Below are 27973 nucleotides of genomic sequence, written 5' to 3'. Positions count from 1 at the left end.
TCATCATTCATATGGTACCCAGAGTTTGAAATAAATTTTGCCTCTTAAACTCTTGACTTCTCACACAATCTAAATCCCTTATTTGGCCATACCAGCAGAATCTATTATATATGGTTTAGAGCACTGCTCCTCAAACTTGTAACATGTCCTCCAGTCCCTTAAAGATAGTGTTTAAATGCAGGTTCTGACTCAGTAAGACTTGAGGGGGGGTGCTGAGATCTCAAGTGTTGCCAGTGCTGTTGGTCCACAACAGAAAGGTGTTAGAGAATATTCCAGATGAAATCCTGATTCCCAAAGATAGCTACATTAACAACAACAACAAAAAACCAATGTAGGCCATAGCAACCAACAGAAAGGGCATTTTTACCCTTACCATATGTATTCATTAAATTTTGTGTTAAATGTTTATCATTATTATTTGGGTGAAATAGAGAACATAGAGGTCAGTAAATATAAGCATCTGTCTATGCGAACTTGTAAGTAACTGTATCATATATACCTAAAATTGAGTATAATTTTTAAAAAGATTTTGTTTATATATTTAGAGAGAGCACATGTGTGTGCAAGCAGGGGGTAGGGCAGAGAGAGAGAGAGAGAGAGTGAACAGAACTCCCATTTCATGCTGATGCAGGACTCAGTGTGGGGCTTGATCCCACGACCCTGAGATCATGACCTGAGCGGAAACCAAGAGTCAACCACTCAACTGACTGAGCCACCCAGGTGCCCCTCGAGTATAATTATAAGAGAAGGGAAAGGGGCTAAATAAAATTATTTAAGCAACATATGTTAAAGTTTAAGCAAAGATCACCTAAATTTAATATTTACTATTTCATAATAAAACTAGCAAGATAATCATCAAGCCTCTTAGTAGTAAGCATTGAAGCCCAGTAAGGATTGTAATAAAACTGTAGTCACTGAAGTGGCATAGAGGAATGTAGTGTCCTCAAGAATTCTCCATTCAACTGTGTCTGTTAGCCAGTGGATTCAGGATTTAAATGAAATTAGGTCAGATTCCAAAGAAACCAGTCAGTAGAAAAATAAGCATTTTCAAATTAAATCACAGTACTAGATGTTGAATTCTGGTGAGCAGGAACAGCTGGTGAAAGCCTTTTCATTGACTGGAAAAGATCTGGCGTCAGAAGGTGCCTTATTGTTATGTAGGTAGGACTAATTTTTTTAAATAAAATATGTTTAGTTAAGGGGGAAGGATCATATAAGGAAAACAGTCCATCTTTGAGTAAATATTAATAGAATGCCCATTTCATGCCATCTTTTGGGCTTTGGGGAACATTAAAGAATCAGAAGATAATTTCTGTGCTCAACATGTTTACAGTTTGGTCATAGAAATATAGTGAACTTATGAGAAATAGAGCAAAACAAAGACGTCCTCCCATCCCAACGGAATAAACCAAACACGTGAAAACAAATTCCACAGTGGCTTATAGGAAAGCATATAAGGCAGCATACATTTAAGTGACAAATCATGAAGTACAATGTACAAATATCCTAGTTCTTTTGCGAGGGCATTTTTGACATGTGACAGTGGCAGTGACATAAGGATGCACCTGGCATTTAGTAGACAGAACCAGGGTTGCCAAACATCCTATGATGTGACTGTAGCATCATGCTGCTCACAAATAATTTGTCAGCCAAAAGGCCTGGGATACCATCATTGAGAAACAATGCTAGGATTTTGGAGTTAAGGAAGACCCACAGAGACCGGAGAGATCAGCAGGTATTTGTGGTGTGAACGTGTCTACCTTCTTTCTAAACCTAAAATCCTAAGGGAAATGGTATGTAAAAGGAAGCACAAGAAATAAATTTATGTGTCTGGCCTTATGTAGTTGATCTATTTAAAATCATTTACCAGCTGCAAATGGCTGCCTGGAGTTCATAATAGAACAGTCAAGCTGTAAAAGGTCTTAGGAGCTATTTACTCCAGCTGTATCATTATACAGATGATAAGACTGAGATTCAGAGAGTTTAAGTGATTGTCCTCAGTCACTTATGTGACTTACATGGGCAGGAGGCTTGCCTGGAAGTTAGCTAATATTCTGAAGGTGATTTTAGGCAAGATCTTGGTTCTGATAAAACCTAGCTATAAGTAAAAATAACACCCATGTGTATATCCCTTTATGTACAAAGAGATAACACATCCAATATCTGTGTTCTGTGTAACCATTCACATTGCCACCTTTACACACACACACACACACCCATGCGCACACATGAGAAAAAGACTACAAAGAGAGGAAGCATATTTGTAGATCTTGTACGTTTAGGTTAGAGATGAAAGCAGCTGTCATGGTTTATAATGCCATTGGCATTAGAAATTCCTCCTACTCCACCCCCTACCCCCACCCCCACCAGAATACCTTGCCCACCTATGCACCCCTAGCTGAAATTCTTTTTAAAAGAAATGAAGCTTTTTATTCTATAATGCTTAAAGTTCAAATAATTCTGGGAGAGGTTACATTCCAATTTTAAGTGTTCAAAAACTTGTAGATGACTGATGATGGGCTTTTTTATTGGGAGCATATTTTGAGAGGAGACACTGAGTAGGAGAAACCCATCAGACTCTCAGAGCGTGGTAGGGGAGGGGAAAAAAACAAGAGTTAAGAGTTGTTGTAGTATCAAGATTTTTGCCTATTTATATTTGCCAGTTTTGTATTGGGCCTGTCATGGATATTTCTTTCATGAACATCAGAAGACCATGATTTAGCTTACTGCCTGGCAGCATGCATATTTGCTATGGGTTAGTATAGAGTTCTTTAAGCCACTTTTTTCCTAGTGTCTGTCTTCATGAAGAGTGTGGGGTGAAGAAGTGGAGAAGATCACACCATGAATTCAGTAAAATGCTCATCACCAGAAAATGGTTGATTCAAAGGGACAATTTTCAGCCTGAATGAATTCACTTGAAATGGATGCCAGCCTTAACTGAATTAAGTTGTGCTCTTTCAAATCCATTGCTGTGAATTTGGTAGACATTTGTCTGGAATTTACATAGCTCCAAGCTAAAATCATAGGTCAAACTGTGACTTTTGGAGCCTCTAATACTATTTAAATTTCTAACAATTTTTACTGAGTTTTGAGTCTGCCAAGTAATGTACAGACCCCTGTTAATGATGAGTGACTCAAAATAATTGATTTAGATGAACACCCAAATATGTGGGTGCATCTCTAACCTTGTTTGAATTCTAGGTTCTATTGAATTTACTGGGAAAAAGAATAACAGAAGTTTATTTTGGTATTTGTGATGATTTCTTCTTTTTATCTGCCTTCAGGTACCACGAGACATCCCTGCTTATGTAAATTTTGTCACTTTAGTTTCCAAACAGCAGGAACAAAGCACAAAAATTCAGGCATAGAGAAGACCTAGCCTTATTCTCGTTAATTGGCTTGTCTGTTATTTTCAGACAGCACTGATAGCACAGCTATTTCCTGTGATTGGCTTTGGGAATAGGTACCAAATGTGTTTTCTTTTGATTCTGTCATTTGAGAAAACCACTCTTAATCTATGTTAAAGCCCGTATTTCCCTAAATTAGTCAAAAACCTTTGCTAGACCCTTCAAGTAGAGATTTGAAGAAGGTGTTCTTGGGGGGCTATAAAATAAATAGAAAACAGTCTTTGCCAATTGGAGGAGACAATCAAATTGTTGAGGTTTAAAATATCACAAAAAGAATAATTATAATTCAGGGTACACAAAATATTGGGGCAAACTAAGTGGTGAGTGGGATTTAATTACAAAGGCTTCTGAGCAAAAATAGTTTTTGAGAAGAGTCGTCTTTTAAATTGAAGAATAATTGACATATAATATTGTATTAAATTCAGGTGTATAATATAGTGATTTGATACTTATCTGTACTACGGAATGGTCATCACAATAGTCTAGTTACCATCTGTCACCATACAAAGTGGCTACAGTATTATTGACTGTATTCTTTATGCTGTATATCCCCAAGTCTTATTTATTTTATAACTGAAAGATTGTACCTCTTACTTACCTTTACCTATTTCACCCATTTCTCACCCCCTTCCCTTCTGACAACCACCAGTTTGTTTTTGTATCTATGAATCTGTTTCTGTTTCATTTGCTTGTTTTTTAGATCCCACATATAAGTGAAAACCTACTGTGATTGTCTTTTTCTGTCTGAATTTTCACTTAGCATAGTATCTTCCTGGTCCACTCATGTTGTTGCAAATGGCAAGATTATGTTTTTTTTTTTTAATATGGCTAAGTAATATCCTGTGATATTTATATATACTATATGTATAAAACCTTTTTTATTCACTTATCTGTTGATGGACATTTAGGTTGCTTCCTCTCTTGGGTAAATAATGCTTTGACATACATGGTGTCCAGATGTCTTTTCTGATTAATGTTTTTGTTTTCTTTGGATAAATACCTAGAAGTGGAATTGCTGGATGATATGATCTTTCCATTTTCAATTGTTTGAGGAACCTCAAAACTGTTTTCCATAGTGGCTTCACAAATTTACATTCCCATTAACAGTGCATGAGAGTTCCCTTTTCTACACATCCTCCCCAACACTTGTTATTTCTTGGCTTTTTTTTTTTTTATAATAGCCATTCTGACAGGGCAAGGTGATATCTTATTGTGATTTTGATTTGCATTTCCCTTTTCATCTATCTGTAGGCCATGTGTAGTCTTCTTTGGAAAAGTGTTTATACAGGTCCTCTACTCATTTTTCATTCAGATTGTTTTTTTGATATTTAGTTATAGAAGTTCTATAAAGATCTATTTTGGATCTTAACCCCTTATAAGATATATCACTTACAAATATCTTCTCCTATTTAGTAAGTTGTCTTTTTGTTTGTTGATGGTTTCCTTCACTGTGTAATAGCTTTTTAGTTTGACACAGTCCCATTTGTTTCCACTTTTGTTCTTGCCTATGGAAACAGATTTGTTGCATTAACAAAACCAAGGAAAAAAATCATATGATCATCACAGCAGCTGCAGAAAAAGCATTTGACAAAATTCAACACCCATTTAGGATAAAAACTCTCAACAAAGTGGGCATAGAGGGAATGTACCTCAACATAATAAAACCCATACATGACAGACCCACAGTTACATTACACTCAGTGGTAAAAGCTGAAAGCTTTTCCTTTAAGATCAGAAACAAGATAAGGATGCTCACTCTTGCCACTTTTATTTAGCACAGTATTGGAAGTCCTGACTATAGCAGCTAGGCAAGAAAAAGAAATAAAACACATCCAGATTAGAAAGATAGAAGTAAAATTGTCACTATTTGCAGATAACATGATACTACATATAAAAAAAATCCTAAATCCTCTACTAAAAATCTGTTAGAACTGATGAATTTATTAAACTTTAAGGATACAAAATTAATATTAACAGAAATGTGTGGTTTCTCTGTACACTGATACCTATAAGAAAGAGAATTTAAGGGGCAGCCTGGGTGGCTCAGCGGTTTAGTGCTGCCTTCAGCCCAGGGCGCGATCCTGGAGACCGGGGATTGAGCACCACGTCAAGCTTCCTGCATGGACTGCTTCTCCCTCTGCCTATGTCTCTGCCTCTCTCCCTCTCTGTGTCTCTAATGAATAAATAAATAAAATTTTCTTTAAAAAAAAAAAGAAAGAATTTAAGACCAGAGTCCCATTTACATTTGCATCAAAAAAGAATAAAATAGCTAGGAATAAGTTTAACAAAGGAGGTGAAAGACCTATATTCTAAAAACAAGACATTGATGAAAGAAATCTTCAATTTCTTTCATCAAATAAATAGATATACTGTGCTCATGGATTGGAAGAATTCATATTATTAAAAATATGTACTACTCAAAGCAATTTACAGAGTCAGCACAATTTCAAAATCCCAATGACATTTTTCACAGTACTGGAATAAATAATACTAAAGTTTGTATAAGACCATAAAGGGCCCCAAATAGCCAAAACCATCTTGAGAAAGAAGAACAAAGCTGGAGATTTCAAACTATACTGCACAGCTATAGTAATTAAGGCAGTATGGTACTGGCATAAAAGTAGACATATAGATCAATGAAACAGAATAAAGAGCCCAGAAATAAACCCACATTTCTATGGTCTATTAGTCTATGACAACTGGAGGTAAGAATATACCATAGGAAAAAGACCGTCTGTTTAATAAATGGTGCTGGAAAAATAAGACAGCTACATGAAAATAGAGTCTTGAACAATATGGTAGGAACGTGACTTGGTATGGGAGGAAGGAGGTAGGTGTGCCTTAGGCAGAGGGCACTAACAAAGTATGTGTAAGGAAAGCTGATGGCATCCCAGGGTCTTCTGTGCCTGAAACATCAACAGTTATGGCCTTTGTACTTGGATAGGTGCCTATGTTCTTAAAAAATATATAGCTAATAAGTATAATTTTGAAAACCAGTTTGTCTCAGTCCAATTAAGCATTGACTACTGACTTAATTAAATTTCCTTAATTTTGAATACTAATTTAGTATGACTGATTATTTTAACATATTTCAGACACCTTAAAGAAAACAAGTACAAATATGATTATTGCAAATTATATTACTATGCTTACACTCATCCTATTTAAAAGACCAACATTGTGGGTTTAATTAATTTTATTTATGTGTCTTTTTATACCTTCCTAGGGTTATAATCTACTTATTTAAATTATTTCAGGGGTTTCAGTAACATTTTTAAAATCTTCTTGGGGTTGTGTAATCTTTAGAGATCCACAAACAAAAACAATGCCTTTTCAGAATAGCTGGGCTTACAGGATCTGAGCTGTTGACTGTTGGGTCTCCGTTGCTTTTTCCAAAGTGATTCAGATCTGCGTCACTGGTTAGCAGTCAGTTGAGTTTTCTTTTTAAGGGTTAAATTTCTCTTAGTTATTAAAATTTAACTCATTTCCAAAAAACGCCTCTGCTCCCTGTTTTCACATAAGTTTTCCTTGCAATTTGGTGTCTTCCTGGACATGTTCTTTGTAAAGCATTGCTTAGGCAACATTGCATATTCTTTATTTAGTCTGTTATTGTGTTAGATTGACCTGCCCTGTTAAGAGCATTCCCTGTTGCTGCTCTTCCTATGCTTGTGCTGCTGGTACAGTTCCTACTTTTGCTAGCACTAGTTGCCTTCCTCCTTTCTTAATGCAGTTCCATGTATTAAAACCAACCATATCCTATTCCATTCATGCCTCTTTTATTTTATAACTGCCTTTTGCCCTTTATACTAGCTTTGCTTTTTTGAAGTCATAATGGTCTTTCAATAATTCCCCTTGTTTCATTTAACCATAGTTTTATTTTCCTGGTAATGCCCAAATACATAATCACAATTTGGCTGTTAGGAATCCCTATAGGCAGACTTCTTTGTCCCCTTCTTGCATTGCCCCTGACATTTGTGAAGGGATCCTAGTTTTCTGGTAACAGCTGGATATTTCACAGCTGTTTTGTGTTTCCTGTCCTGTGAACTGGAATCAGATTACCTTCCAAGGATTCCTCTTTTTTCATAGTGGAGAATTGGAACATAGACCAAAATCTGGGCATTAGGGTACACATGAAAGTAATGCATCAAAGAGCTACTGTTTGGTGTTTGGAAGAATCTGTCTTTTTGAGGTTATGGATTCCCATTGATTTTTTTTCTGTTTGACGTATCATGCTTCTGTCCTTCAGTTTTGTTAAAATATCAGATTTTATGTGTCTTCAAGACTTTCTACTGCACTGACCATAAGCATTTTGTTGTGGGAGGGAAGGATGTTTATGTAGATTGCTGAGTTTGATAGAAGGAATCAGATGAAGACTTGGGTGTTGGGGAGTAGCACAGTGTATAATTTGACTTCTAGAACCCTCTTTCATTGCTAGGACTCCAGTGTACTTGCTCATCTCTTTATGTGCCCTGGGTTCTTCAATAATTTTATTCTTTGAGCTGCCAGAAATTGCAGCTTTCTGTGGGGAATGAGTACTATTCTTACTTCCACTTGCCTGCATCTTTCTCTGGGCCCAAGCCCTTTTGTCTTCTTTTTTGGAGTCTGCCTGGTGAGTTGTCTGACAAGCTCAGGAGGTCAACAAGGCTGGTTCCCTCTTATCTTCATAAAGGCCCTAGATTCTTCTTTCTGTTCTGCTCGTGGTTAGCAGAGCTGGCGAGATCGTGTTTAAGCCGTTTGTCCCAAATATTGGAAACTTGAAACTTTTCCAGAACAGTCATTGTGTCCTGCATGGAAAATTCAAGTATAGATTACTTTCCTGGATGAAGATACATGTACAGAGTGGGTGCTGATAATGGTATTATTCATGTAAACCTCAGGAAAATTGGAGACCAGCATTAATTGTGTGTAACCTTAATTATGTAGAGCTGTGTTTGTGGGCTGATGGAGTTACACTGTGCAGAAAACTAGCAATATTTGGCCATTTAAATTGATAATGGTCACAAGACTTGTCACTTACTTTTTCCTGGATCTGATACAGTATATCAAATTCAGAAAGTGGTGTCTGCAACAAGTTCCTAAGAACATTCTACGCAAATGTCAAAGTACTTCAAGCAATTTCAGTAAAGTGAATGTATTAGTTTTCTACTGCTGTGTAGCCTATTACCACAAACTTACCAGCTTATTAGCTCAGTTTCTGTGAAGTCCGGGCACGGCACAGCTGGTTTCTCTACCCTTGGGCTCACTCGAAATCAAGATGTTAGGTGTGGTTGTGGTTCTTACCTGAGACTCAGGATCCTCTTAATTATCTCACTAGTTGTTGGCAGAAATAATTTTCTCATGGTTGTAACAGGACCATCGTCCCCATGTTCCTGCCAGCTTGGCCGATGAGCACTCTCAGCTCTAAGAGGCTGCCTCGCAGTGCTGTACCGTGGAGCCCTGTTTCAGTTCACAGCATGAAATGTTTGCTTCTGCCAGGCTACCCAGATCACATCTCTCTTTTTCTTCCTGAGACTAGCTGAAGAAAACTCTCTGCTTTTAAAGAGCTCACCTGATTAGGTCAGGCCCACTCAGGATCATCTCCCATTTGCCACATGATAGAATGTAATTATGGGAGTGATATCTCATCACTTTCACAGTCAAAGGGGAGGGGATTATTCGAAAGCAAGAGACATTGCTTTGGGGGTATAGTCATGAGCTATCTGACTCAGCTATCTGTCTTCCAAAGGTGAGGGACATTCCGTGTCACTTTAGAATTCTATCACAATGAGCTGCTGGTTAAAAAAAATCTTTTATGCATCAATATGTATGTTTATTATTCTTGTGTTGAGACTGCTGTCTTTTTGACAATAACTTTTGGACGGTAAATTTTTCAGTGCTTTGGGCCTGTTAGCAACAGCAAGAAGACTACTTATTTGAATGAACTTTCTTACATCTGATATATTAATTTGGCAGAACCTTACTGAGCTTTATTGTGGGCCAGGTGCTGAGCAAGGCACTGCAGGAGAAGGGTGCAATAATGTGGACAGTGGTCTTAGTCCACTGCATGGAGCTGCATAAGATTCTGGGTCTAGTGTGGTCTGTTTCTAGAGTACCTGGGAAGCATGGTCCCCTGCAAACCACTGTGGGTACTGATACATTTGAAAATTATCATAAGAGTTAGGAACTGACCAGCAAGAAATATGTTGTGAACATAGCAAATAAAATCACAACTGTAGACATGCATATTTCCATATAACTATACTATTTCCAAGAAGTTTATGTTAGTGATAGTTTTCTACCTATGTTTTGTTGTTTGTTAGTAGAGGACAAAAATGATAAATGTGAAATGCTTAAGAATGTTTGTAGGGAACTGTTTTAAGTTTAAGAAATTTTGTTGAAATACTTTTTCCCTTGAAAATTAGGAAAAGGCTGCCACTCTTCTGTCTTAATGCTAGAATACTGTAGAGAACCTGGTTTTCCACTGTGCACAGCTCACACTGGTTTCTGCAATTATCCATAAATGTGCCATAGTCAGATCTATGAAATGAGACGCTACCTGACAACATATAAATGTAGGACACTTCACATAAAGCATGAAGAGAGACATAAGGCCCTACTTTGCAGTACATTCCATAGCAATTTCTCTTAAATTGTAGAGATTCAGAGAATTTATCAAAACCTCCAGTTAGAGAATCTCTGTCTCCTAAACTTAACACATAACCTTGTGAGTCTTAGTTTTGCCAGCCAATTGGTTAGCACAAAGAACAGCAAATGAAAGGTTTATGGAAGTTTATGTGGCTTCATGAACTTGTTCAGAATGAAGTTCATTTTTTCAGCTTCAGTGGTGCCCTTACAGCCCTTCTTTCTTCTGCTGACATGTTGAAGTGACATTTGTCCTTTAGCCTTTGCTAACATTTTTGCTGTGGCTCTGTTAGTATACATGTGTTACAAATTTATACTGCCTAGTGAAATTTCCCCCATATATCTAGAAAAAAATTTTTCACATATATTTTCCTATAAATATAGAAAAATCCCAATATTTTATCTGATAAAATATGTTTTACTAAGATAGTTCTAAGGCTTTGCATAAAAAATAGAATAGAGGGTTAAGTGGAATGTAGAGTTAGCTCCACAGTCTCCTTTGCAAAACTACAAGATTTTCCTGTGGCACTATGCTTCCTGGTGCTATTTTCAAGGATAGAGTTGTAGTGTTTCCCATTAGCCATGTATTAATTCAATCCACATTTACATCTTTTTATATTATCATTTTATATACATTTATTACCTTGTTTGATTTATATGTACATATGTAAATCTCCTTTTAAATTAAGAAACTAGTAACATTTTATGGCTGAAACACAGAGATTAACTTCTTTCTGAAAGTGTCACAATAAATTGAAAGACCCATGAATTGGCTTCTTTTCTTTTCTTTTCTTTCTTTTCTTTCTTTTCTTTCTTTTCTTTTCTTTTCTTTTCTTTTCTTTTCTTTTCTTTTCTTTTCTTTTCTTTTCTTTTCTTTTCCTTTCCTTTTCTTTTCTTTTCCTTTTCTTTTCTTTCTTTTCTTTCTTTCTTTCTTTCTTTCTTTCTTTCTTTCTTTCTTTCTTTCTTTCTTTCTTCTTTCTTTCTTTTCTCTTTCTTTCTAGGTTTTACTTCTTTCAGCCATGTTTTGTAGTCCTTTGTATAGATCTTGCACATATATGGTCAGAATTATTGCTAAGTATTTTGTATTGTTCAAAGCTGTTGTAAATTGTTTTTTATTTTTTGCTAAATTGTTTTTTAAATTTTAATTTCTGATTGTTGATAGTATCTAGAAATATAAATGCTTTTGTTTGTATATTGATCTTATATCTTGCACCCTTGATAAACTTATTAATTCTTGGGAGATTTTTTTCTGTAGATTTTATTGGATTTTCTACCTAGATGATATCTTCTGTGAATAAAGTTGGCTTTACTTCTTCCTTTCCAATGTGGATGCTTATTATTTCTTCCTCCTGCTTTGTGGCATCATCTAGAACTTATAACACAATGAATACTAAATTAGTGGTTAGAGTGGACATCCTTGATTTGTTCCTGTTCATAGGAGAAAGGTATTTAGTTTCTCACCACTAACTTTTATGTCACTCTACTTTTTTTGTAGATGCCTTTTAACCGCTTGAGGAAACGTTTTTTTTAAGTTTTTATTTTCATTTCAGTTAGTTAAAATAAAATAAAATAAATGTTATATTAGTTTCAAGTGTACAATATAGTAATTCAGCACTTCTATACATCACCCTGTGCTCCTCAGGAGAAGTGCCCTCCTTAATCCCCATCACCTATCTCACCCCCCAACCCCCCACCCACTTCCCCTCTGGTAAAATCAGTTTGTTTTGTACAGTTAATAGTCTGTTATTTGTTTGATTTCCCTTTCTCTCTCTCTCTCTCTTTTTTATTGCTTGTTTGTTTCTTAAATTCCACATATGCATGAAATCATAAAGTATTTGTCTTTCTTTGATTTTGCTGAGTGTTTTACTCTCTAGCTCTACCCATGTATTTGCAAATGACATGATTTCATTCTTTTTATGGCTGAATAATATTCTATTGTATGTATGTGTATATACCACATCTTCTGTATCCATTTATCTATCAGTGAACACTTGGGCTGCTTCCATATCTTGGCTATTGTAAATAGTGCTGCTATAAACATAGGAGTGCATGCATCCCTTTGAATTAGTGTTTTTGTAATCTTTGGGTGATTACAACAGCAGTGTGATTGCTGGATTATAAAGTATTTCTCTTTTAACTTTTTGAGGAACTTCCATGCTGTTTACCATAGCGGCTTCACCAGTTTGCATTTCCACCAACAGTGCACAAGTGTTTCTCCACATCTCACCAACACTCATTTCTTGTTTTATTAATTTCAGCCATAAAAATAGCCATTTTTATTTTTTAATTGAATTTTTATCATAAATGGGTACGGATTTTATCAGATGTTTTTTCTGAGTCTATTGAGATGATCCTATGATTAAAAATATCTGTATATCAGTTATTTATTGTCACATAATAGATTACCCCAAATGTTAATATCTTGAAACAGCAAACATTATTTATCTCACATTTTTTGTGGTTCTAGAATTCAGGTACTCCTTAGCTGAGTACCTCTGGCTCAGGGTCTCTCATGAAGTTTTGGTCAAGCAGTATGCTGGGCTGTGGTTGTCCTTGAAAGCACAGATCACATTGGTGTTTTCAGGCCTCAGTCTTTCTGCACATGTGTCTCTTGACAAGGCTGCCTCATGACATAGCAGCTGACCTTCTTTAGGGCTAAGTAATCTAAGAGAGAGGGAGAGAGGAAGAGTACCAATACAGAAGCCACAGTTATTTTATAATTATTTCTCTGAAATGAAATCCTGTGATTTCTGCCATATTCTATTTGTTGAAGACAAGTCAGAAAGTATAGCTCACATTCAAGATCTGGGGACTAAGTAAGAGTATTAATACCTGGAAGTAGCCATCACTAGAAACCATTTTAGAGATTGTTAATCTCTAAATGATTTAATAAACCATTGTTTATTAAAATGGTAAACTACACATTTTGTGTGTGTGTGTTTTAGAGAGAGAGCACACTCGTGTTTGGGGGGTAGGTAGAGGGGCAGAGGAAGAGGGAGAGAGGATCTCAAGCAGGCTACATGCCTAGGACAGAGCCCAACATGAGGTTTGATCTCACAACCCTGAGCCTAAATCAAGAGTCAGATGCTTAACCACCCGAGCAACTGAGGTGCCCCTATAATGGCAACCTACACATTTTCAAATATTAAGCTTATCTTGCCTTACTGGGAGTAATTCTACTTTTTCATGATTTATTATCCTTTTTATGTACTACTGGATTAACTTTATTAAAAGTGTGCCAGTGACTTTTAGTTCTAGATTCATGAGAGAAATCAATCTGTCATTTTCTTGTAATATTTTTGTCTGGTTTTAGGGTTGAAATGATGCTGGTTACATATAATAAGTTGAGAGGTATTCTTGCCTCTTTAATTTTTTTTGGAGTTTCTGTAGAATTGGTGTTCCTTCTTCCTGAAATGTATGGTTTACTTTGCCAATAGTGCTGCCTATCCTGGCTTTTTCTTTGTGGCAAGGTTTTTGGCTATAAATGTGATTTCTTTAATAAACATAGACTTATCTGTTTCTTCTGGAGTGAACTTTGGTAGTTTTTGTCCTTCAAGGAATTTGTTTCTTCTAAGTTGCTGAATTTATTGGCATAAACTTGTTCACAATATCTGTAGAGTCTGTAGTGATATCACCTTTCCAATTTCTGATATTGGCAGTATTTGTTTTTTACCTTTTGTCCTTATCAGTCTGGCTAGAGGTTTATTTATTTATTTAAAATAAAATCTTCTCTGAGGGATGCCTGGGTGGCTTAGTGGTTGGGTGCCTGCCTTCAGCTCAGGTCGTGATCCCGGAATCTGGGATCGAGTCCCGCATCGGGCTCCCAGTGAGGAACCTGCTTCTCCCTCTGCCTGTGTCTCTGCCTCTCTCTCTCAGTCTGTGTCTCTCATGAATAAATAAATAAATCTTTAAAAGAAATTTTTCTCTGAAAACAAACCGGATTTTGGTTTCATTGATTTTCTTTATAGCTTTTGATTTTCTATTTCATGTATTTACACCCTGATATTTATTATTTTTATTCTTATTTTGAGTTTCACCTGCTCTTCTTTTTCTGGTATTTTAAGGTGTAATCACAGTGCTTTGAGATCTTTTGTTTTTTCTATATCTGCATTCAGTACTATTAATTTTCTACAGTTGAAGTACTAGTTTTCCTACATTCTGCCATTTTGATTTTTTAAATTTCATTTAGTTCAAGATACTTTTTTTTAAAAAAAGATTTTATTTATTTATTCATGAGAGACAGAGAGAGAGAGAGAGAGAGAGGCAGAGACACAGGCAGAGGGAGAAGCAGGCTCCCTGTGGGGAGCCTGATGTGGGACTTGATCCTGGGTCTCCAGGATCAGGCCCTGGGCAGAAGGCAGGCGCTAAACTGCTGAGCCACCCAGGGATCCCTCAAGATACTTTTTAAATTCTCCTTTTGTATTATTTAGTTTCTAAGTATTTACTGTTATACTTATCTTTTAAATCCCTTCTGGCTCCTTTTTAAGATATTCTCTTTATCCCTGGTTTTAAGCAATTTGATTTTGATGTGCTTTCTTGTTTTTTTCTTTGTATTTCTTATGCTTGAGGTTTGTTGACTTCTCAGGCCCATGTGTTTATACATTATTATAATCTACTTACTTCAGTGATGTGGGTGGTTTCACATCCACAACACATCTATTGCCTCTTGCTTTCACATCCTTAAGAAGAAAACATAAATTCTTAAAAATATTGAGTGCATCTCACCTACCTGTGATAAATTGTTCGTTTTTGATCATGGGTAGAGGAATTGGCCTTAAGTCTTTTCAAGGCACGTTCAATAGTATTGTGTTTTGCTAAAAATGTTTGATGATAATCCTTGTCATTTGACTTAATTAAAATTCAGCCTGTGCTTTACTCTTAGGACAGAGCTGATGCTTAAGATTTAAATAAACGGGATCCCTGGGTGGCGCAGCGGTTTGGCGCCTGCCTTTGGCCCAGGGCGCGATCCTGGAGACCCCGGATCGAATCCCACGTCGGGCTCCCGGTGCATGGAGCCTGCTTCTCCCTCTGCCTGTGTCTCTGCCTCTCTCTCTCTCTCTCTGTGAGACTATCATAAATAAATAAAAATTAAAAAGAAAAAATAAATAAACTTTTTTTTGGTTTGTTTAAAAAATTTTAAGAAAGGGCATAATTCAATTATATGTGCTCTCCTAGTTCAGTGGTTTTAAAAAATTACATTATCAGACATGTTTATTATATAATTCAAACAATACGGGGTATGTAAAAATTAGTAATCTTACTCTTGACCAATCCAATTCCACGTGTCTGGAAGTACCTTATGTTAACAGGTTGGTATGTTTTCTTGTATTGCTTCCACTGTGCTCATACATACACATACAAATATTTATGTTTGTGTTTGTATCTGTGTGTCTGTATATATCTGTATCTATATCCATTCATACAGTAGCTACATGTATCCCTCATGTGGAATCATCCTGTATGTAATACACAGATACTTTATTTTAACAATATGGGATATTCTTCTGTTTCCCTGCTTTTAAAAATGAAGATATGGAAACTTAACAGCAATAAAGAAAAAAAAAAAACTTTAAAAGCAATTTCAGAATTATTTTTTCTCGAGAGAACAATAAAGTTTACCTAGCTTCGTAGACAAACTAGAGGCCATAAAATTATTTAATCAAAACTATAAAATCTCCAGATTATAGGAAGAATGAAAGGTTTTGAACATAGAATAGAGAACAGTGGGGCAAAAGTCAGAGACTAAAATAAAATCAGAGTGGGGCAGGCATGGCAAGAGAATGAGGGAAGTTGGGAAGCAGGTAGGGACCTTGTGGATTTTGAAATGAGTGTTATTTGGTGTTTCTTTTTTACAGTATTATTTCTTTGCATCCGTTAGTTTTGGTATTAGAAAAAACACTATTTTCAATGTTTAAACATCTGTAACCATTAACATTTATTTTATTTACTTTTCAAAAAAGATTTTAGGGCAGCCCAGGTGGCTTAGCGGTTTAGTGCCACCTTCAGCCCGTGATCCTGGAGACCTGGGATCCTGCATGGAGCCTGCTTCTCCCTCTGCCTGTGTCTCTGCCTCTCTCTCCTTCTGTATCTCTCATGAATAAATAAATAAAAATAAAAAAATAAAAAGATTTTATTTAATTGACAGAGAGAGCACAGTCAGGGGGAGTGGCAGAGGGAGAGGGAGAGGCTAGCTCCCCACTGAGCAGGGAGACCAATGCGATGCAGGGCTCAATCCCAGGACCCTGAGATCATGACCTAAGGCGAAAGCAGATGCTCAAACAACTGAGCCACCCAGGTGCCTCCATTAGCTCTTTTATGTGCTCAAGTTTTGTATTCCAGTTTGGAGATGAACTTAGTAGGATGGGACAGATTTACTTTTGAAAAACATAGTGATCTTCTTCTCTAGCTATGTTAGCTGCTTCCATGGTGACCCGTCAGTTAAAATGCCCATCTGATTTAGCTCAACTGATTTTTTAAAAATTATTATTGTTAAGTGAAGTCGTCCAACTTCCTAATGATTTAGAGTAATCCCACATGCAGGCAAATGGTTAAAACATGTGATGGGTTTCAAGAACCCCCTTAGAGCACTGATAGCCTAAACCTTAAGCTTCCCGTTTTACAGACAGCATTTTAGTGCCTGCCCTAAATGAATAGAAGTGGAATAATTATGAGGAATTTTTTCAGATTGGGATTTAAGCTGGTATAGTTTTTGGAATGTGGACTTTCTGGGTATTTCCTGAAATGGAAATTAGCAAACTTTCTAGAATAATAAGTCATGTGTTTAATGATACTAAAGTTTCAGTGGAAAGTTCTGAATTTCTTTCGCTCTTTCTTTTTTCTCTAGATATGTGTCACAAAGATGTCTACACGGAACTGCCAGGGAATGGACTCAGTGATCAAACCCCTGGACACAATTCCTGAGGATAAAAAAGTCAGGGTTCAGAGGACACAGAGCACTTTTGACCCATTTGAGAAACCAGCTAATCAAGTAAAGAGGGTGCATTCTGAGAACAATGCTTGCATTAACTTTAAGTCCTCCTCCACTGGCAAAGAGTCTCCGAAAGTCAGGCGGCACTCCAGCCCCAGCTCGGTAAGTGCAGTCAGTCCTCTTTATCAGTGGGGGAGCAGAGGAAGTATCTCTTTTACAGTCCTGGCCTGCTGTGCTGGAAGAGGGCAAGTGACTTTATCAGGTCATTATTATGCACTCTCTCTCAGGGTGGTTTAGTGTTTTGGAGGAAAGAGAGAGCACAATCTATATACAGACTCTTTATTCATAAGTACCCAGCAAACAAATGAGAAGTGATTCAATTTATTTTTGGAAAAATCTTTTTTCCCCCCTAGTTGTTTAGAGATTTTATAATTAAAGATCCTTTGGTATTTCAAACCCCTAGAAAGGATGTTGAACTTTACTGTTTTTGTGGGCAATAAAGGTAGTTTTGAGTTTGGCAAATTCACAAAGATTGTCATTTCAGAGTAAATGTTCAAATTGTTCACTTGTCTTATTCCAGTTTGTTTTCAGTGTAAATGTTTTAGAATTTAAGAGCTAGATGTTGAAATTGGTCTTCTTAAAGAGAAATCCTGTTCATCATAATGAAATTTTCTTACTAATGATAGATTAAGGTGAGTGCCTTTTGACCTAAGGAGATATAAAGTTCTGAGGTGAATGCTGCTTTTTGACTGTAAAATTTTTACTGAAACTTACATATCCAAAACCAGCCTGCATTTATCCTTGTAAAAACCCTTATGATCTTTTAAAGTTAATTTTCAGATTTAACGTACACTTAAGAACTTTTTGAGTAGATATTCTAAAAGTTTTAAAAGGTAAGAGGAGAATGCTAAGAGAATTTTGATTCTATCATTTTGCTAAGAAACATGCCATTTTACAGATATTAAATATTAAGTTTGATGAGGGCAAAGCAGAGCCAGAAATGTCAACTGCAAGAAGAATATTGACACTTCAATTCAATTAAACTATATGACACTGCACATGTCTTGTCACATTTTGTCTTAATGAAGCTAAAATAAATATTATCAATGCAGCATTTGTGAGAAGCGTCGATGATCTGTTTTTTCTTTTTCCCCCCCAAACTGACCCCATAATCTTGTCTATGCATGCAAAGTAGTGTCCATCTAGGTAACAGATATATCACTGGACTCCTGGGAGAACCTTTAGATTTAGTAGCATTTAGAAGAAATGAAACAAGTTGTTGAGAATGATTAAGCCTATGTTATGGAAAGAGAATTATATATATTTTACTATATAATTATATATCAACCTATAAATGATATATAGAAATTGGCATTTTCAGATATTGCAATGAGGCATACTTATACTAAAAATTATTTGCCATTTATCTGAAATATAAATTTAACTAGTTGTCCTGTCCTGCATTTTATCTGCAATACTAGTTATAATCTGCTGGTACATAACTTCTTTTGTTGATCAGATTCTTCCTACTTTAACCACTGAGAACTCTTTTAGGTTAGCTCCTGTGTCCTTTTGAGATGTCTTCATCCCTCTGTTTTTTTGAACACTTCCTTATGTTCTGGCCCTAAGAGACACTTTTGGCTTAATACTGTATTTTTCCCAACCCTTGACCTAAAACCAGCCCTTTCTCTAAAGAATCTCAGTTCCTTTTATTGGAAAGTGGTAGTTAGAAACCAAGATGTAGGTGCTGGGTGTGCTTGTAGCTATTGGGGGTCAGGTAGTTTTAAAAGTCAGTGTATACATCATACCATAAGTGACAATGGAGTTTCTGTATTTTTAGTATTTAATAAGGAATTAATTTCAATTCTTATCAAAGAATGCTGGGTGTTGCCTGATGCTTTTTATATTTCTCTAGCTCTTTAAATTTTATTTTTATTAAAGTGATGTTTGAACATAGCTTGGAGATCAAATAGACCAGTCTGGGAGGATGGCAGTGGTATAGGTTTTGAAACTCTTTTTGTAATTAGAACAACTAGTATAGTAAAACCAAAACCAGTGGATAATATTGACAACAAATACAGTTGACAAGTATCTCCGTGAACCTCAAAATAAGAGTGAGGGGACGGACAAACCATGAACAGTATGCAGAACTGCTTGGTATTAGAAAGTGTGAGGGTGCAAGCTCAGGGAAGGTGAAAGGTCTACTCTTTGAGACTATGCTCAGAAAGTCTCCTTCCAACCACCCTCCCATTGCCATTAGGTACATACGGGCAACTTGTTGGGACATTATTAAAGCAGTGGCAGCAACTAGGAGGGACTTTGCAGGCTTCTGTGAGTAGATGAGTGCGAGGCAACCATAGTGATTTACTGATATTGGAGCAGTCTGTTGGCCTTTCTGTAACTTCTCTAGAATGTCAAATTAAAGTAACTTTTTAGGACAAAGCCCTGCACTGAATAGAAAGTGCTGAAGTAGACTTCTGTGTAGTTTGTATTCAACAAGGGCAAAGGAAATGGATGGTCCAGAAAGAAGTGTTGAAGTGAAAACAGATGAGGAAGATCTCAGCATGTGCTAGATTGTCTTTACTTTTTAACTTTGAGAAACAGATGAAAGAACTTTAGGGGCACCTGGGTGGCTCAGTTGGTTAAGCATCTGCTTTCTGCTCAGGTCATGATCCTGGGGTCCTGGGATGGAGCCCTACATCAGGCTCCCTGCTCAGAGGGGAGTCTGCTTTCTCCCTCTCCCTTGGCCTGTTGATCTGCCTGCTTCTGTCATTCTGTCAAATAAATATATACAATCTTAAAAAAAAAAAAAAATCTAAAAAAAAAAAGAAATAATTTTATTTTAGGAAGCTAGAAAAGCTATCTTGGCCACACCCCTGTATTAAACTGCTAAATAATTCATTTTACTTAAAAAAACCAATAGAAAAGTTATTGATTGAATTCTATACAAAACCATAAGGGACAAACAAAAAAAAGGAGCAAAATAACATCTTTATAGATAATGAAAGCAAGTTAGAAGGTGGTGAAATTATCTTTATTTGCAGATTTTTGATGATATATCTGGAAAATCCAAAAGAATGGAAATACTCTAAACAATGAGTGAAGTTAGCCAAATAGTAGGTTGTAAATTAACAGGCAAAACCCAAGAGAAACCTTTATAAAAACAAGAATTACTATTGAAAACTGGTAAATAAAGCAAATGACTAAGCATTTATTTTCTGTGATTCCTATATGAAATTTACCTCATGGTAACCTAGTTTTGATGGGGGGGGGGCAGTGAATTTCTCTTATAGAATAATCCCACTAATACATCAAGAAAGAATAATGTATTTAGTATTCACAATTTGGTAATCCCTGATGAAGTAATACATGTAGGTAATGGTTGTGAGTACCTACTCACATCACTAAAAGAGAGATAGCTAGACATTATGATGTCCTAATGGAAGTTTACACAAAGCAGCAATAAAATTAAACTTGAATCTGAGCAAGCCTCTAGATATAACAACTGATTTATAGAGTACAAAGGAACACATCAAGAGAGGATGATTTTCTCTATTGTGTTCCTATCCCCAACTGTATTTCCCCTACCGCTTGGCTTTTAATATATGGTGTTTGTAATCTTGTGATGCTCTAAATACTATTCGTAGCAGGACCACATGGCATACTATGATTAAACTTCCTTCCTTGAAAAACTTTTTGAAATTTATTTTTTTCTTAAAGTATAGTTGATACACAATGTTACAGGAGTTTTAGGTGTACAACATAGTGATTCAACAACTCTATCCTTCTTTGCATAACTTTTAGATTTTCTTAGTCATAATTGCTTCTTCTTCATTTGTTCATAATTGATATAATGAATTATTATAATTTCAATTACAAATTGAGGTTCCAGATTATTTGGTAAAACTATAAAACTTCTGAAACAAATCAGAATTGGCTAACCTATCAGTTTTTCCTCCCCCTGAGATCGTCCTTGAAGCTATCAACCCTTCTAATCCAGTCTAGACTGCTTGATCTCCAAGCCTGCTATCCTGAGAATTCCCTTCTCTATCTTCCTGAGAAGTTTCTTTTCCATCATTTTTATGTTGAATACTTAGGCTCTGGGTTATAGGTCTTTCTTGTTCTTGGTTTATGTAATTGCACATATGACTATGCCTTTATTCATACTTCGTAATTTAGATTAATAATCTGACTGGGTGTAGGATTCTGGTTTATAAAATAGAATGTTTCATAGCCTTTTGAAGCCACTGCTTTGTTCTTTTCTAGATCCCTATATTGTTATTTATTTATTTGTTAATTTACTTTGGTTTAGTTTACTTTGGTTTTCTCTGCTTTATGGATATATAAAATTTTTTTAATACTTCAATTAGGTTTGTAATTGATGCTAACGTTTATTTCCAAAAGCTCTCATTCTTCAAATGTTCTTTTAAAAATCAACCTGCTCTTTTTCAAAGAATAATATATTACCTCCTATGTTTTTGAATATACTAAATGTAGCTCAGAGGAACTTTTTTAAAAAGATTTTATTTATTTATTTATGAGAGACACAGAGGGAGAGATACAGAGACACAGGCAGAGGGAGAAGCAGGCTCCCTGCAAGAAGCCCAACGTGGGACTCTATCCAGGATCCTGGGATCGTGTCCTGATCCAAAGGCAGACGCTCAACCGCTGAGCCACCAGGCATCCTGAACTTGGGGGAATTTTAAAGAAGTTTTCTTTTCTTTTTCTTTTTTTCTTTCTTTTTCTTTCTTCTTTCTTTCTTTCTTTCTTTCTTTCTTTCTTTCTTTCTTTCTTTCTTTCTTTCTTTCTCTTTTCTTTTTTCTTTTCTTTTCTTTCTTTTCTTTTTCTTTTCTTCTTTCTTTCTTTCTTTCTTTCTTTCTTTCTTTCTTTCTTTCTTTCTTTCTTTCTTTCTTTCTTTTTCTTTTCTCTTTCTTTCCTTTTTACTATACTTCCTAGATTATCTGGAGTCTCCTTTGAGTTCTTTGTTTCTGTTTATTTTTTGGGTCTCTGCCTTGCCTGTTGAGATTTTTAATTTTGCTGAGTCTACATCATGCCTTTGGAAAGAACTGTTGACTGAGTTCATATTCTGAACAGTGTGCAAAAAAAAGCTGATGGAAAGTTCTTTGTGCCAACAGTGCTTGTCAACTGGAAGCATCAGCCTGGGGAATGTCACTGAAGACCTAGTCATTTCAGAGGAGGACTATCAGATGTCAGTATCGATTCATCTTTTTCCTTGGCTGAGTTGTCACCCCAGAACAAATTTACCAATTGATTTTCTCAGATATGAAAGCCTAACTGCTATTTTTCTGAGATGATCAAGAAGGGGCCCAGGGTCTCCGAGTTCTACACAGGTTTTCTTGTGCTTTTTCATTCAGTATGACTCTTTATCCTGACTTCCCCTGTTCTTGGTGTCCCAGTGCTGGCCTGTCTGGTTCAACCTCTCCGGAGAATAAACCTCTGCCAGGATCGTGGTACAACAGATACCTGACTGAGATAGTCAGGTTTCCAGGGAAGAGGCCCATTCCTTAAACACACTCTGACTAAGCACTTTGTGTTTTGGCCCTCATTGAAGCCCAACTTCCATTCTTGAGTGTTTCTGGGATTCTGAAGTATGAACTGAGTTCATTCTTCTTGGTTTACGCCTTTGGTCCTCTTCCTTGTCCGTGGCCTCCCATCCATTTGTCTTCCATCTCCAAATTTTTGTTTGGACCTTGTCTGTAATATTCTTTTTACTTGTTCTATTTGCCCTTGTGAATTATAACTTTACTGTCAATTTAATACAGATTGGGGAAGGAATGTATTACATGTGTTAAAACCACCATATTTAACTAGAAATTTCCACAGTTTCTCTCCTATTGTTAACTTCCTTTAGATTCTCTTTCCTGAATTTCTTACTGGGCTTACTATTTCCTGTTATGCCCCAGGAAGTCATTCTTAGATATCAGACCACTTATATTACTTTGTGTGGAAACTGCTTTGCTTTCTTGTCTTTATAGGAGTTTTTGCCTTAGAAAAAATATCTTTGCGCTCTTTTCTACTCAAGCTGGAAATGGTTTCTTTTCTCTTTTAGCATGATGCTATAATACTCTTTAATTCTGAGTTCTTTCTACCTGCTGCCTTTTTGTTCTCTCCCCTGTTGTGATGGGAGAGGGTATTTTTATGATACTCTCTTTTGTGGAAAGACTATATTCCTTTGGGTTCTTCACTGGGCAGAAAATGGAAGCAGTAACACTTCTTGTGTAATACCACTCTGTTGCCCATCTCATAGGGTATGGGTTGGATCATTTCATACCCACGGGCATGGGAATTTTAGGACAGATTTTGTTGTAAAGATTTTTAAAGGCTGATAGGCATCAGAATAGTCCTTTTACCAGGGCCAGATTAATACCATATCTTTATTTTCTTGTTTTTCTTGTTATTCCTTTCAAGTATTAAGTTGTCTTGAATAGGCTCCCAGAGCACAGTTGAGAAGGAGGGAGAAAGTGAGCAGAAGTGTGGTGCTGTACAGAGTCCCTGTTTTAGGGAGAAAAACAGGATAGCTGTTCTTGTTTCTTGGAAATACTGTGGTGGATATATTGTATGATACCACATCTTCCCAACTGGGCTTATATCTCTGTACTGCTCACATACTACATACTGGTCATTGTCTCTGTTAGGAATCATGATTGAAATCAAGAAGCCAAGAGTGCCTTGACCTCAGAGACCACCAAGTTCACCTATACTTCCTGAATTTGTCTAGATAATGGCACTTGAAAATTCAGGCAAAATCTAAAGAATGTGATTTTGTTTCAATTGGTATATTTCAATAAGTATTCGACAGATTTTCTGTGTTTCAAACTTTTTTTTAAAAGATTGTATTTATTTGAGAGAGAGAGGCACAAGTGGAGAGGAAGGGGGAGAGGGAGAAGCAGGCACCCCCCTGAGCAGGGAGCCCCATGTAGGGCTTGATCCTAGGACCCTGAGTCATGACCTGAGCCAAAGGCAGATGCATAACTGACTGAGCTACCCAGGTGCCCCTTTTCAAACATTTCTTTAGTGCCTGCTCTTCCTGGGCCTAGTCCCTGAGTAGTGTTAATACTGTCATTGATGGGACAAGCGTTCTTTCCCCTTTTCCACTACCTTCTCCATCCCAGCTGTGTTCCTCAATAGATAAAACTATTGGAAGTACTATGGGAAGCTGCCTGTCTTGTTGGCCCAATTTAGAAGGGATTTCATTGAGCTGTGGTGTCATAAGCTAAACTTAAAGAGAACATGTTTCCTGAAATTTGTATTTAGATTAAGGTCGTCCTCTATAAATTCCACCACAAAGTCTTCCAAATTTACCTTCTCCCATCTCCAGATAAATCTATATTCATGATAGGCAGATCCAATCTGAAGAGGGGAGAAAGTTGCAAATTTGAGAGTTCCACTATAGTTCTTAAGTATTTATCCTTGGGCGGGGCTAGGGGCAGGGAAGGGGGAGTCTTGGCATTTCTCCTTCTTGTGTGGACTAGAACATTCCTAGATAGAACCGAGGCCCGAGGCCCCTTGTCAGGTTGTTACTGCTTGTGGTGCTTGGATCTATCTCTCTGTGTAGGATCTACATCTATTTTGTAACCAAGTTATCTATCAGCTGTGGATTACGTTAGTGTGACTATCTATAATAGGGCTAGAAATACAGGATGATAGAGCTTCTTCCTGAGATCAAAGGCAGAAGAAAAATTAGCAAAGGCAGATTTCACTTGAAAACTTCTTGTTTAATGAGGCCACATAGTTGCGACTGAATCTTTCCCACCTTATGCTTACATCCACTCTCAAAATTATAGTATAATACAATAGTGCATACTGTGGTTTTCCTCCGTTCAGGGCATCATCAATAATGTTAAACAAGGAGTTATATATGAAGGTCAAAATCAATTTTTAGTGATTTCGATATGAAACTGCAGACATTCCCATAGCCATGTCATGGTATTATTAGAACGAACATAGAAATATACTCATGCAGTTTATAAAAATGCAGTTCAAAAACACATCCCTGGTTTTAGGAATGAGGTTTCAGTGGATGACAAATTTAAGCATAATTTAATGCCTCTTCCATGAGGATTAGGTCTCCAAGGGAAGATTCCACCAAGGCAGTAGTGGTAAAGAAAATAGGTTCTTGATTCTAATTAATGTAGTTTGATTTCTAGCTCTGCTTTTAGGTACAGGATGTTAGATTTTTTTTAAATTATTTATTCATGAAAGACAGATAGAGAGAGAGGCAGAGACATAGGCAGAGGGAGGAGCAGGCTCCATGCAGGGAGCCCGATGTGGGATTTGATCCTGGGACTCCAGGATCACGCCCTGGTCCAAAGGCAGACACTCAACCACTGAGCCACCCAGGCATCCCGGATGTTAGATGTTTTAGAGTTATTTGCTTCCCCAGTCTTTAAAATCTTCATATTCAAATGAGGATACTAATAGAACTGACCCCAGAGCGGTATTCTAGGGATTAAATTTAGGTGCATGTTTGAAGTGATTAGCTCAAAGCCAGGCACATAGCAACACTTGATATTAACTAGCTGTCATTATTAATTACACAGTGAACTAGAACTAGCAAGGGCCATGAGCATCTCCTTTGTGGCAGGGTGGGATGCACCACTCAGCTGGAATATTATCTTCATTTTTTCATTATCTATGCCGATGTTCCCCTCCACTGGTCCAGACAATTGATGGTTCTCTGTACCTTTATTCTATTTTTTAAAAAATGTATTTACATTATCTCATTAAATTCCACATCTCTGTGCAGTTAGTGTTGGTTAGTAATTGCTGATTAGCCCTCTGAATTTCCAATTCTCTAAAGTGCCATCTCAGGCCTGCACTTTAAGTAGGGAAGTGATAAGCAGAGAATAGCTGCCCCATAAAGCTGTTTCCAATCCACCCATGCACCTGACAGTAAAGAGCCAAAGATAATATTTAGGGTTGACTGCATATTGGTTTGATCTAGCATCTATTTAAATGTGATGATTTAATAAATTTGTGAGAAAAAACTAGGCAAACCAAAGGCCTGAGCTTTAATTTATCAAACAAAATAGGACCTCTCTTTCTGAATTATTCTTAATTTCACTCTTTTGATGGGAAGGATTTTATTATTGGCCTCTTTAATGACTTAGCAGTTGGATTCCTTATTTATATGCATAGTAATTACAGATTAGAGCATTTCTGGTTACTTAAAATAGAGGACTGACTTTACAAGATCTAATTTTTAAAGCTCAGACTATATCATAGACATACCCTATTCCATAGGCCCATTCTTTTGCAGATAAAATTTTTTAGAGAGACATTATGGGTGTATGGAGCTATGAAGCTAGCATGACTGATCTGTAGATTACAGTGTATTTCCATGAAGTATATACATATCAGTTTCACAGGGAAAATAACATTGATTGTCCTACCATCAAATGTGACAAAATATTAATTTTCTGCCATCGCAGTATTAATAGGATATGTATGAATTATGGCAGTTAATATATCCAAATCCATTTAATTAGATAAATAGACTACTTTTGCCATTACCATCTTCTTTTACTTGATTTTTCTTGTAGATAAATGGTGTGTGTGTTTTTTTTAAACATATTCTCCTTGTTCTTCTGATTTCCTCAATTCCGTTTCTTCAAGTAGTACATTTAGTGTGGTCTATATCTTAAAATGATTACAACTCTAATATATAAGGCAGTTTATGGAGAGTGAAATATTTTAGAAAATTATTTGTGCATTTTCAAGGAGAGAAAATATTGGCTTCCTATTCTTTTACCAGTTTTGTGTGACTGTGTTTTGTGCTTGCTATAAATACACATTAGCAGTTTATCTCCTAATAGGAGTAAAGAGGTATTTTCTGCTGCTGCTTTTTTCTTGAACTTAGATTAGATTTATTCTTAAAGGAGCACAAAAGCAAACACAGACTTCTCATTCTAATTTTAAATAATTTAGAGTGGAACTGTGAACACAATATTTTCCCCATTGAAGATCATTTTATACTGAAGTTTAATATAGGTTTTAAAATTTCTATTTAGAACTTGGGCTCAGGAGGGTGATGGTAAAGTGTGACATTCGCAAGCTGTTTCCCGGTGATGAAAAATGCATGAGAACATAACCCACACAGGACTAGTCAGGCGATTTTGAATGTGATTTTCCATTAAGTTTTACTTGATTCAACTCAACACATGGTTTGTCCCTTACAAGTTTCTTGAAGAAAAGAATACATGGTCCATTGTCTTTATTAATCCCTTCCTAGTATATCTAATTCATATTACTTTCAACCTTTCTTCTTTTCTTGTATGTGCATATGTATTTACATTTTCTTGTATGTATTGATTTGGCTGTCTCCCCTGGGTCTTAAAATGTCATGTCCTCTGTACCACATATTTATTTATGAATTTTCAATTTTCATTTTCACTCACATGGCTAAACCATTTAAGTTTTCCTTTTGTTCTTAATTGCTGATTTTATTGTGTTCAGAAAAAGTAACTTAAGGTATTTCTACAGTTTTGAATATTGAAATTTTCCTCATGGCCTAATCTGTCATCATTTTTTGTGAGTGTTAAATGTGTGCTTGAAACCTAATATATAAACAACAAAAAAAAATCTAAAAAAAAAAAAAAAAAGGGCAGCCCCGGTGGCGCAGCGGTTTAGCGCCGTGTGATCCTGTAGACCAGGGATCGAGTCCCGCATCGGGCTCCCTGCATGGAGCCTGCTTCTCCCTCTGCCTGTGTCTCTCTCTCTGAATAAACAAACAAACAAACAAACCTAATATACACATTAATATATTAATATATAACTTATTTATAATATATTAAATTATAATTTATATATTTATATTTATATAATTATATTTATATAATTTATAATTGTATTTGAATTATATTATATATTATATTTGAATTATATTTCTCTTTAAAGTTGCTACCAGCAGTTGTCTCATACATTTCATAACTATGTTAATTGACTCATACTAGTTCATGATTATTAAACTGCTCTGTGGATATCATTGTTCATTTTT

At 36.2% G+C, this 27973-nt stretch overlaps 1 protein-coding gene across 9 annotated transcripts in view; it reads left to right on the top strand.

Moving 5' to 3' along the window:
* CDK14 (cyclin dependent kinase 14) overlaps positions 1 to 27973 on the top strand; it is a 721193-nt gene that overhangs the window by 271477 nt on the left and 421743 nt on the right. For all 9 annotated transcript variants that reach the window (XM_072784251.1, XM_072784250.1, XM_072784245.1 and 6 more), the window contains one exon: positions 16873 to 17118. In XM_072784251.1, coding sequence (XP_072640352.1) covers positions 16888 to 17118 — 231 coding nt within the window. In that variant the 5' untranslated portion in view covers positions 16873 to 16887. The remainder of the gene's footprint in view (positions 1 to 16872; positions 17119 to 27973) is intronic.

The sequence above is a fragment of the Canis lupus genome, chromosome 18 (assembly GCF_048164855.1).
Source record: "Canis lupus baileyi chromosome 18, mCanLup2.hap1, whole genome shotgun sequence".
Lineage (NCBI taxonomy): Eukaryota > Metazoa > Chordata > Mammalia > Carnivora > Canidae > Canis > Canis lupus.
The sequence above is the reverse complement of the archived record's forward strand: the minus strand, read 5'-3'. Positions and strand labels throughout refer to the sequence as shown.